This window comes from Garra rufa, chromosome 13 (assembly GCF_049309525.1).
Source record: "Garra rufa chromosome 13, GarRuf1.0, whole genome shotgun sequence".
Lineage (NCBI taxonomy): Eukaryota > Metazoa > Chordata > Actinopteri > Cypriniformes > Cyprinidae > Garra > Garra rufa.
In genome coordinates this window covers 40,438,026-40,450,575 of record NC_133373.1, presented here as the reverse complement: position 1 = coordinate 40,450,575, position 12,550 = coordinate 40,438,026, and the positions used below count along the sequence as shown (strand labels likewise).

The 12,550-nt window shown below is 34.4% G+C and overlaps 1 protein-coding gene and 1 pseudogene across 1 annotated transcript; one reads left to right on the top strand and one right to left on the bottom strand.

Annotated features, from left to right (window-relative positions):
- The first annotated feature begins 13 nt into the window (after positions 1 to 13).
- Positions 14 to 6,116, top strand: LOC141348539 (class I histocompatibility antigen, F10 alpha chain-like; annotated as a pseudogene).
- On the bottom strand, positions 2,539 to 11,878 carry LOC141348537 (major histocompatibility complex class I-related gene protein-like). The gene is made up of 5 exons (XM_073852820.1): positions 11,647 to 11,878; positions 10,771 to 11,055; positions 10,208 to 10,498; positions 9,891 to 10,019; positions 2,539 to 2,573 (listed from the first exon to the last, which is right to left on the bottom strand). The coding sequence occupies exons 1-5, from the start codon at positions 11,876 to 11,878 to the stop codon at positions 2,539 to 2,541; spliced, it is 972 nt and encodes a 323-aa protein (XP_073708921.1).
- Between the last annotated feature and the right edge of the window lie 672 nt (positions 11,879 to 12,550).

The window sequence follows — 12,550 nt, the reverse complement described above, 5'->3', positions numbered from 1 at the left end:
TTAATTAACTAAAATGCTCTTGCTTGTGTATCTTTTGGCATTTTTGGCAGTAGTCAATGCAGGCAAGTTAATTTACTGTTTTTCTATTGTTTTTGTTTTATGAATAAGTCCATTGATACATGTGTAATGATCACAAATGAGTTAAAACAACTTAGGCCAGCATATTTTTATATGAATTTCAAATATAATTTTCTTAATCCGTATTTCGTCTCGTTTATCAGTAAAATATATATATATATATGTATATTTATATATATAGAATCTTAAGATGTTTTGACACAACTGTATACATTATCTTGTACTATTTTTTTTCATACCCCATTTTCTTAAGCATAAGTTTGCTGATGATGTATGTAGTTCATCTTATGGTTAAAAACTCTTGTCTTTATGACTTGTCTTTGAATTCATCTTACACAAACAGAACTAATAGTTTTAACTTCATTTTCATATTCTGTCTTAAGTAATAGCTAACTTTGCTTGTTTCCAGATTTTGAATAGGTTTAGAAAAAGTGAAAACAGTGTGACATTCAACAGAAAAGGAGAAATATGAGAACAGCTCAGGTTTACAATAATGTTTCTGACTTATGAATGAATGAATAAATGCTTGTTAAATCTAGATATTAATTTTGAATATTCTAGAAATTGTCTAATTTAAGACCCTATATTGTGTTCTTGTCCTTGTGTATCCACAGGTTCTCACTCACTGACACTTTTTGCAACATATATAGTTGGACAGACACCATTTCCTGAGTTCAGTGCTGTCCTAATGTTGGATGATGTGCAAATAGGATATTATGACTCAATCACATGGAGTGTTTTACATCGCAGTGTGAGGGACCCAAAGTACCATGATGAAGAGCAAAGTGATGGGGATACTGTTTTTCGTGATATGTATTACGGAATGAAAAAGCGAGCATTTTATATTAAGGAACACTTAAATCACACAGAAGGTGAGAGAGATAGTCTACATAGCAGTATTAAAACACAACATTTAATAACAGATGTAGGTTCTATTGTTATTTCCTTGAACAATTTAGATGTAGAAGCAAGAAAGCTACATGTACTAAAAAGAATAATCTTATGATAATCTGTTGATTATGTGAATATGATAATGTGTCTTGGGTTCTTTCCATTCTTAAAGGTGTACAAGTTCTTCAGAGACTTGTTGGATGTGAATTGTTGAACGATGATAAACCAGGTCCACTTCATTTCTGGGATGGTTTCCATGGACAAAATATGGAGGAGTTCACTTTTGACATGAAAAAAAACTGATATTGAGATAAAAATGCCATGGGTGGTAACATGGGACCAACTAAAATGGCTTCGTTTAAGGTTTATGTATGAAAATATTTACCATCCTATGTGCATTAAAGTTCTGAGGCGATATCTGAATTTGAAAAAGAACAATGTGATGAGAAAAGGTGAGAGAATTACTAGAAGAATAAATAGATAAAACCCAAACTGACAATTCATGACTGATGCAAAAAGTTTAACAGCAGTAACACTTCTCATCCTTTCTAGTGAAACCCAGAGTTAGACTCATTAGGAAGATTCTCCCAGACTCACAAGGGCTTCAGATCAGCTGTCTGGCCACTGGTTTTTACCCCCGTCACATTAACCTGACCCTGTTCAGAGATGGTCAGCTTGTGGATGATGATCAGATCACAGGAGGAGAGATTTTGTCCAATGGAGACGGAACTTACCAGATGAGGAAAAGTTTGGTGATCAGTGAAAAAGAGCTACATGAGGGACATAAATACAACTGCACAATGAAGCACCTCAATCTGGGCAACAAACTGGACATTACATTTGGTAAAGAAAACAAAACTCCCTTTTTAAACAGCACAAATCAGTTGCCACTATTCCGATATCTGTTTGTGGCCTGAAGCTTTCTTTTCTTGTTGTTGATTGTCAACTCACCTTAATTTCAGATATGGATGAATCTAACCTCACTATCCTCCTGGCCATCACAGGTGTCTCTTTTGGCTTCGGAACATCTTTTATTTTTTAATAGTACTTTGCACTGTAGCCACTGCAACTTCAAAACATTTAGATATGGTCTTATAGCCCTTTCCTGACTTGTGAGCAGCCACAATGTGCAGCCGCAGGTCCTCAGTGAGCTCCTGTCTTATTAGCCATGACTGTCCACAAACCAACAGCAGAGAGCTTCTGTTTTTCACCTGTTGAGTTGATTAAAACAGCTGTTCCCAATGAATCCGGATAATTAGGATGCTTTAGAACAGCTTGGACTATTTGGAATGGTATCACTTTAGATTTCCTCATAGACTGTGGCTACGTTTACATTAATCCGGATACATTTGAAAACGGAGTTTTCATTTTAAAACGCTCTCCGTCCACACTAGCGTTTCCAAGCGTTTTCCAAAAGTTTCTCATCCACACTGAAACGTAGGAAAACAGCAAATTTATGAAGGTATTTTTGGTGCAAAACTACTGAACACATGTGCGAGCGGAATTTGTAGCTGTAGAGCATACCCACACATGTGTATCAATAAATTTGAAGTCACAGAGAAAATTTTTTTAGGAGTTGTAAACTTGTAGATTTTTTTCCTCTCCTACAAACACAACACAACAGTTACACCTTCACACATTCTTCACTGCAGGTGCACAAATCCGATTCTACGAATCACACATGAAGAAACTCGTACGCTCACATTTTTTGTACAGTTGCTGCAGTGAATATGGTGCAAAACGCATTCGCACACCCGTATCAAAAATGTGAAGTCACGGACAAATTTTACACACCCGCAAATTAATATGTGAATCCATACAATGAGAGTTGCAAACTTGTAGAATATCTGATCACAAATGCATTACTTTTCTTGGATAGTTTTCTAACATAATCGCAAGTCCAATTACTACAACTGCTTGAATCTGCTGCTACGAGTCTCAAACGCAGATTTTTCGCCTTCAAATGACAAGTTCCGCGCGCTCTCACTTTTGCACCATATACTCCGTGAAATGTGGAGCAAAAGTGATTTGTGCATCTGTGAGGCAGCGGCAGGCAGGCCCTGTTCAGAGAGCAGAGAATTTCGGCCAATCACCGCGCTGGCGATGTGAAGGACCAATAAAGGTATGCTTTTTTCTTATCTCCCCCCTGCAATCATTCACCGTTATACATTTGTTTAAGTAGTTTTAATATGTGCGCTGGTCGTCTAAGTTGGTAATCATTGTTTCTTAGTTGGGTTAATTAGCCTTTATTATTTCCTAACGTCCCAGCAAACACAAAACGTTTTTACAACTTTCCACAACGTTGTATTTTGGTTGTAATTAGGTAATGTTGTAGTACAACGTTTTAAAAACGTTTTTAAAACGTTTTTTAAAATAAAAAAATAATGTGACCAAAATAAAACGTTTTAGAAACGTTGTAAAAATACCAAACACGAACGTTTTCTTTAGGTAGTCAAAAAAACGTAAATATCACGTTTGTCTACTACGAAAATAAAACCAGACCAAACTGCAACTTTCGAGGGACGTTTTATCCAGGTGTTAAAATAACGTAATATGCACGTTGGAATAAGACGTTTTAAAAACGTTATGAAAGTACCCAAATACAACCTTGCAAAAAACCTCTGTTTGTGTAAAAATATCAGTAAAATAAAAATAACAGCAATTCAGTGACTGAGTAATAGTAAAGACAAATCCCCATATATAGCCTATATATATATATAATTATGACAGTAAATTACTATCGTGCCACAACTGTACGTTTGTTTTTAATGTGTTAAATAAAGACAGAAAGAAAGAAAGAAATACATATTCTAAAGCTATTCCATTTACAGTTTGATTACCTACATTTGGTCTATCCACTTACACAAAAAGTCATCATGTTTCAGGACATTTTATCTATCATTCTGATAATTCAATCCATCTGTATGTAACGTTGTACTTCATGTATGTATTTATGTAAACGCTGCATTTTTAAACGGGCATGCACGTCGAACTTTTCAGTTGCATTTAAACTGGAGCGGTTAGTAGTTACCATGGAAACAAGCAGCAACTCAGCCAACAAGCAGAGCAGATCTCCGCCTGTCACACTGTTTTTAGGTAAGTTTTGTCCCTAAAATTACACAAATAATACATACAACTGTTTCTAACACTTTCTTACATGTAATAGACACGTTTCTGTTGAATACATACTTTAAAGAAATGGTTTAGTGTCTTCTGAAAAAGTCCGTTAGCATCTCAACCATTAGGCTAACGTAGGGTAACGTAGCTATAGACTTTAGCTCTTATTTAATAAAGTTTTCGCTTTTAATCACATTTTATGTTTAGATGACAGGTTTTTATAGTTTTGTAAATATTGCTGGCAATTTGTCAATGGATGAATGGAAGAAAACGAACGATATTTTTTATCGGTGAGGTCACATAAGTTAACGTTACACGGAGCCTAAAAATTAGCTAAAACAATTTACAAACACGTTTTGATCGCGCTAAAAAAATATTGTATTTCAAGATCGTCAGATGTAACCTTAAGTTATTTATTAGTTATTTTAAGAAGGCTTTGACGTCCAAACATACTGTAAGTGACACTGTATGAGGATTACTAAATTTGTATATTCTTAATATTGTTCTCTTTTCTGCATTTCATCTATATTCTAGTTTGTTTATTTCTAATAAACCTGACGTTGTATATTACGTATGTTGTCTCTGTGACAAATTGTTTATGTTCTTAACGTTAGATTCTTCATTGCTGATGGCAGTTCTGCAAAGTTGGAGCGGACCTCCTGTTGAAGAGCATCTCCAAAGTGCTATGAACCATCTGAATAGAAAGTAAAACCTAAAACATACACTACCGTTTATTAATTAAAAAAATATATATCAACTAAATATCAAAAAAAAAAAATTTAACCTGGTATGTGTATGTAATGAGAAAACAAGTTGATATAAAAAAAAAAGTACTGAGCACTGTGAATATAAGATACTTGTGTTATATTTATAACAATCATTGTTGATGTTTAAATTGTATTTCAGGGCAGTTTGTGAAGACAGATAAACAAGAGATGCTGTGTCAATCTGGACATAAGTTCCAGATCCACCTTCCACACCAGACTTTTCATATGGATTGCTCTCTACTATTTGTTCTCAGTATTTGGTGCATGCAGATATTACTCAGGAACATGAACACAAATATTGCAAGAATAGGGAATGTGCCTTATTTAGGATATGAATGTTAATTGCTCTTATACATTAAAGTTTTTTTTTTTTACCTACTACTAAACCCAAACCCTAAAACCTTTTTTTGCCGTATTGATTACCATTAGTGTAACCATAGTTAAAACTATGTTTTGTAGCAAAAACAATGTTAATTTGTGGTTACCATAGAATTGCTACAATAACCATATATTGTTTTCATGTTCGTAACTTACCCTCTGTACTAGAGTCATATAATTTGGTGGGTCACAGAATTCAGCAACTGAATGAATCAGCACTGAATGAATGTTTTTCTAACTAACTCATTAAGACAGTCTCTTGCTACCACCTACTGGCACAACAATGTAACCTGCAATGAAAGCACTGAAAAATCGCTAACATACATTTTTCTAAATCAGGTATGTCAGTATTATTAAATATTATTTATTGAAAAATAATAACCATTGTAAAACATTAAACACGTTCTAAATTGGATGTCATATACCTGTAATTTGTGTTAAAACATACCTAAAAATATAAGCAATAGTTTTAGTGCAAACGAGTAATAAGATTGCAATATGACTGATTATTATAACTGCTATAAAATAATTTGTAACTAGTTGAAATGAAATGCTTTACATTTTGCAAAAACAATTCTGCTTTTTTCTGTTAAAATATATATGCCCTGAAATTTCTTGAACTTTGTTAATGTGCTTATATTCAAATTTGCCAGGCATTACATAATTTTCATATGTTGTACTTTATTTGAAACCATTTTGTTATATGTTTATGCATTTGTCTTGTTTAGGTGTCATATTTTTATATTTTGTGAATAAATATGATGAGTGACAAAATTTGTGTGTAGTATCAGTTATTAGGCCTACATATCTTAATAGGCTTATAAAATCGATGATGTCAGCAACGGTACAAGTAAGATGTAATGTAAAAAAGTGCTGGTATTAAGATCAATATTCAGATTTAATATGGCATTTTAAGTACCAGTTTGGACGTGGTAAGTACGTTTTTAAAACGTTCGAAGGAGACATACAGACGTGATAAAAACGTTTTTACAACGTTGTGAAAAAAACGTATTTATAACGTTTAAAAAACCCGACATTTGTCGTATTAAATACGTCGGAAAAAAACGTTATCACAACCTTTTCACAACGTGAAAAAAACGTTTTTAATACGTTTTTGTGTTTGCTGGGGTATCTGTACTGTTAAGTTTGCTATTCAATCGTCTCATAATTAAAGATACTCTCATATTAAACGATGTAAGTTATTCCTTATATTCTCTTCTGCTTTACCTTCTAGAAAAATGACAGAACAGTCTCATATTACATCAAATGTGTAACGTAACAATGTTTTTCTTTCTTTTGGTTTGGTTTGTTTTTGGTGGATGGTAACATTTAGGCCTATAGGAATAACGTTACCATAGTAAAGTAAAGGTATTTTATTTGCCCAGTAGGCATAATTGGAAGCTGCAGTGAGTCACAGAGCAGGTTAATTAACATTATATAAAGCCAATACGATTTAAAGCATGTTTTAAATCCAAAATTACTGCAAATTGGTGTTCCATGAAATATAAAATCACTATTTACATAGTTTAAGAATAAAAAACAAACCAAACCAAAAGAAAGAAAAACATTGTTACGTTACACATTTGATGTAATATGAGACTGTTCTGTCATTTTTCTAGAAGGTAAAGCAGAAGAGAATATAAGGAATAACTTACATCGTTTAATATGAGAGTATCTTTAATTATGAGACGATTGAATAGCAAACTTAACAGTACAGATACGTTAGGAAATAATAAAGGCTAATTAACCCAACTAAGAAACAATGATTACCAACTTAGACGACCAGCGCACATATTAAAACTACTTAAACAAATGTATAACGGTGAATGATTGCAGGGGGGAGATAAGAAAAAAGCATACCTTTATTGGTCCTTCACATCGCCAGCGCGGTGATTGGCCGAAATTCTCTGCTCTCTGAACAGGGCCTGCCTGCCGCTGCCTCACAGATGCACAAATCACTTTTGCTCCACATTTCACGGAGTATATGGTGCAAAAGTGAGAGCGCGCGGAACTTGTCATTTGAAGGCGAAAAATCTGCGTTTGAGACTCGTAGCAGCAGATTCAAGCAGTTGTAGTAATTGGACTTGCGATTATGTTAGAAAACTATCCAAGAAAAGTAATGCATTTGTGATCAGATATTCTACAAGTTTGCAACTCTCATTGTATGGATTCACATATTAATTTGCGGGTGTGTAAAATTTGTCCGTGACTTCACATTTTTGATACGGGTGTGCGAATGCGTTTTGCACCATATTCACTGCAGCAACTGTACAAAAAATGTGAGCGTACGAGTTTCTTCATGTGTGATTCGTAGAATCGGATTTGTGCACCTGCAGTGAAGAATGTGTGAAGGTGTAACTGTTGTGTTGTGTTTGTAGGAGAGGAAAAAAATCTACAAGTTTACAACTCCTAAAAAAATTTTCTCTGTGACTTCAAATTTATTGATACACATGTGTGGGTATGCTCTACAGCTACAAATTCCGCTCGCACATGTGTTCAGTAGTTTTGCACCAAAAATACCTTCATACAAATTCGCCTTACTGCGCATGCGTAAAGCCTCCAAAATTATACAGACGTAATAAGTTTTCACGCAATTCTTCTGGCGGGATAATTTACGGAAATATCTCATTATCCACTGACGCGTCTATATCGCGCTCATTCATATTTTATCTGAAGAAAAGCAGTTGTCGTCATGTTTTGCAGGACAGCAACTGTGAGTAAATTTTCCGTCATCATTTTAGGACTGTAATTTGAGGAGTGTACAAGGTAAATCTCTTTAGCAGCAGTGTGTGAATAGCACAGGCACAATTACTGGTGTAAACATAGATATCTATTGGTACAATATGCGTCACATGACTATAAATATGCGTCATCGTTTTCAAAAGCCTCCGTTTTCACAGTCCACACTACAACGTGAAAACGGCGTTTTCTAAGTTATCCACTTTGGCCGGAGTTTTTAGAAATAATCATTTTCTGTGATAAAAACGGGGTTTTCGTGTAAATGAGAGGCCAAACCGCAGGGAAATATCTGCGTTTTCCCTTCGTGTAAACGGGGCCTGTGACAGTTTGCAAAGGGTATGAATAATTTTGGACATGCCACTTTTTGTTCAAATGTAAATGTCATTTTATCTTGGTTTTGTAGAATTGTAATTAAGTTAATATTATATATATATATAATCCTAATGTTAAGTCATTTTGCTTCTTTGGAAGTTTGCTGAGGCCCTCTAGTGGCCTTTGCTCCCTAAACTCCTACACTATTGTAAACTCGTACAGTCTGTTGACTCTATTATCAGAGTTTGTCTTGAGAAACTGTTTAATAACAGTGTAAAAAGATTCAGAAAGGAGACACTTATCAACAGTGTGTAACAGTGTGTACTGTATCATGGAGAATGAATCCCCCAGTATGCCACATTCAACTAGAGACTGATCGACCCACAACGCCACAAAAAAAGACACAGACTTCCTAAAATTTTTTTTATAAAACTATAAATAAAGATGTGAATAAGATAATTTCTTTCCTTTCCACACTTGTATCAATTCTGTAGTAATAATTGTAGTTTTTTTTATTCCTTTTCCTGCCAATGTAATAATTTTATTCCCTCCACAATAAAAAAATAAATAAAAATTATATATATATGTGTGTGTGTGTGTGTGTGTGTGTGTGTGTGTGTGTGTGTGTGTGTGTGTGTGTGTGTGTGTGTGTGTGTGTGCCGGGTAAAACTGATGTCCTTGAAAACAGACCTACATTTGGTCCAGTTCACACTCCTGCTAAGAGTTTCCCCTGACAGTGAAAATGAAAGCCATCACAAAACAGAAAGGGTGCACAGTTATACATTTTTTTTGCAAATGTCTAAAACTATTGTCCTGTGTGTTTGCAAAGTTTTCATACTTCTTACTTTACACTGGTTCTCCCATTAAAACTTTATGTTAATTCAATACTGTTTCAAAAACAATATTATCTCTCTATTGCCATTAGTTAGTTATGCATAAATGTGTCCTACAAATACAGTAGCTATGAAAAAAAGGTTTACAGGCTCTGTTAAGATTGTAGGTTTCTGAGATGAATGAAGAAAAATATTGTCATCTTTATCCGCTTTTAAAGTGATATCCATGCCAGTGAAATTATTTAATGGAAACAAAAAATGCAATTGTATATAATATGACATGTATAATGCAGTCATGAAAATAGCAAAAAGTCTTTTAGTACTATATATTACATTCTCTGGAACTGTAATTAAATACATCTTGAGATACAGGTGGTTGCTACCATGGCATAACCCACTTAAATGGCCTGTCTAAATCGGTAATAGCAGGAAATAGTGTTCTATAACAAGATTGTGTTTCGGGGCCATAAATGGACTCATCTTTCATGTTGTTTCTTGTTCTGAAGCTGAAAAGAGAAACAATTTAAAGTTCAGATATTATACTGTAATTTTAAATAGTTTTGTTGTTAAACATGAAAAAAGACTAATATTGTATGGCAAATTCTTTTGATTTCTGTTAAACTGTGGAACTTACATGAAGTAGGTGAATATCCACTTTGATGTGAAGTACTGGAGCCTAGTTTTGAATAAAAGTTATACCAGCATAAAGGTTAATATTACTATGTTGCTTTTCTCTAAACAAATTAAAAAATAAAACTTTCTACAGAACATTTACCAGCAGTACATCTCTTTCTCCATTTGATGAGTGCAGTTATGATGAGAACAGCTACACACATGGACACCAGCACACCGATAATTATAGACAGAGCAGAAGATCCAAAGTCAGATTTTTCCAGATCCTCATCTGTGGTAAAAACCAAGAAAATCAGCCAACAAATGTTTAAACTTATAAAATTTAGATTTGATTTTAATTTAATTTGACTCATATGAAGAAACAACTCTAACAGATTTAGAATGTTACAGCTGGAGTTCAGTATGTTGTCTGTATATTTAAAAATTATGTTCTAATGATTGTTTGTTAGTTTTCTTCACCAAACGCAATGTCCAGTTTGTTGTCCAGGTTTAGGTAGTTTGCTGTGCATTTGTAATTATGTTCCTCACGTAGCTCTTCTTCACTGATTACCAAACTCTTCCTCATCTGGTAAGTTCCGTCTCCATTGGGCAGAATCTCTCCTCCTGTGATCTGATCATCATCTACAGGCTGACCATCTCTGAACAGGGTCAGGTTAATGTGACGTGGGTAAAAACCAGTGGCCAGACAGCTGATCTGAAGCCCTTGAGAGTCTGTTAGAGGCTTCCTAAAGAGTCTGACCTTGGGTTTCACTTTAGAAAGGAAGGTTAGAAACAGTAGACAGTATTACTCTGACAAAACTGCTGGATTTTATGCATCAGTTATTTTATATATGGTAATATGAGTCCTAAACATTTTTGAGTTACTTCATGTTCATTTTCTCGGTTATATCTTAAATAAAAAGTTAAATCTGGAATTATTTTTGATTGTATGGAAAAGAAAGTTGGGACAATCTGATAAACTTCTCCCAGAATCTTGATTTTTAGGTGAACTATTATTTTTATTTAAACTAATGCTGACTTACATTTTTGCATTACAGTGTTCTTTTCTCTTTCCAGGAATGTCCGCAAAGTCTTCATGCAAACAGGATGATAAACATGTTCATACAGAAACTTCACATGAAGCCATTCCATCTGACCCATGCCTTTTATTCTCATCCATGGTAAATTAATTTGCATAGTTCTTTTTACCACATCAAAGGTGAACTCTTCAGTATTTTGTCCATTAAAAGCATCCCATGAAAGAAACAAACCTGGCTGATCATTGTCAAGCAATTCACATCCAACACGTTTCTGATAAACATGTAAACCTTAAAATAGATGGAAAGAAAACATATTAGTCTTCATTGAAATATAGAATTAAACACGTTTCATGATTATACAATAGCATACGTTGCTTCTTCAATCATAACTGTGACCCTGGACCACAAGAAGTACTGAAATATTTGTAACAATAGACAAAAAATATATTGTATGGGTCAAAACGATTGATTTTTCTTTTATGCCAAAATAATATTAAGTAAAGATCATGTTCCATGAAGGTATTTTGCTAATTTCTTACAGTAAATATATCAAAACTTAATTTTTAATTGGTAATATGCATTGCTAAGAACTTCCAGATTTTCAAATAGTTGTCTCTTGGCCTATACTTAATATTGTCCTATACTAACAAGCCATACATCAATGGAAAGCTTATTTATTAATCTTTCATGTAGTGTATGATTCTCAATTTGAAAAAAATTGACCCTTATGACTGTTTTGTGGTCCTGGGTCAAAATTCAGCTTATAAAAGGAGCTTGTGTTGGCAAAAATGAGAGGATGCACCAAAAACACATAAAGGAATCTCTTAATCTTACATTTTTGATTGCTGGTAAAAACAAAATTTATAGGGTTGCACTTACCATCTGTGCAATTTTGGTGGTCCTTGAGATAAAATGTTCGATCTTTCATTAAGTCGTATACATCACTGAATATACTACCAGCACCATTGTCATCGCTTGAATTACTCTGACTGCGGTGGACAGCTTTCAATGATACTGAGTCATAGTACATCACTTGCACATCATCTAACATCAGCACAAGAGTGAACTCAGGAAACTCTGTCTGTCCAGCAATGTATGTTGCGAAAACCATCAGTGAATGAGAACCTGTGAGAACACATAAGGGTACAATTTTCTAAACAGACACGTTACAACTTATTAACTACATGATTTGCTCATTTTGCATATGATTGATTAGAACTGCTCATTTAGGGTCCCCAGTTCTCAGCTCTAGTCCTGTTCCAGTGGCAGTCCTGAAAGCCAGAGGCAAAACCTTAAATTTAATCCTGGCTACAATTGGGAATCCCGTCACAACTGACTCAAAGCCACACCAATAGAAAATTGCAGAAGGCTGGAAATTACAAGACTTTGGTTGAGGAGCTGTGTCGCATACTGCATAGAAGAAGGGTTTGATTTTAAAAAAAAAAAGTATTTAGTTACCACTTGTACACTTGAACCCATCTTTCATACCATAGTGGGCTCAAGTGTACTACAAGTGGTAACTATATTAAGCACACAGTTAGTGCGTGAAAACAGAGCACTTCAAGTTTGAATTTTTTGGCTGGGAATATAATTTATTAAAGAATGCTGGATTTTGTTGTAATCTTCTCTGTCTCCACCAGATAGTTGCTCAACAATTCATGCGATCAAATTGAGGAAGTTATGTGTAAAATAAAGGCTGATGTGTCTGCGTCAAATGCCACCCATGATGTCATAGACCTACCCTTCCAAAAATAGTTTGGTTCCGTCAGTCTTTTCTGCTGCA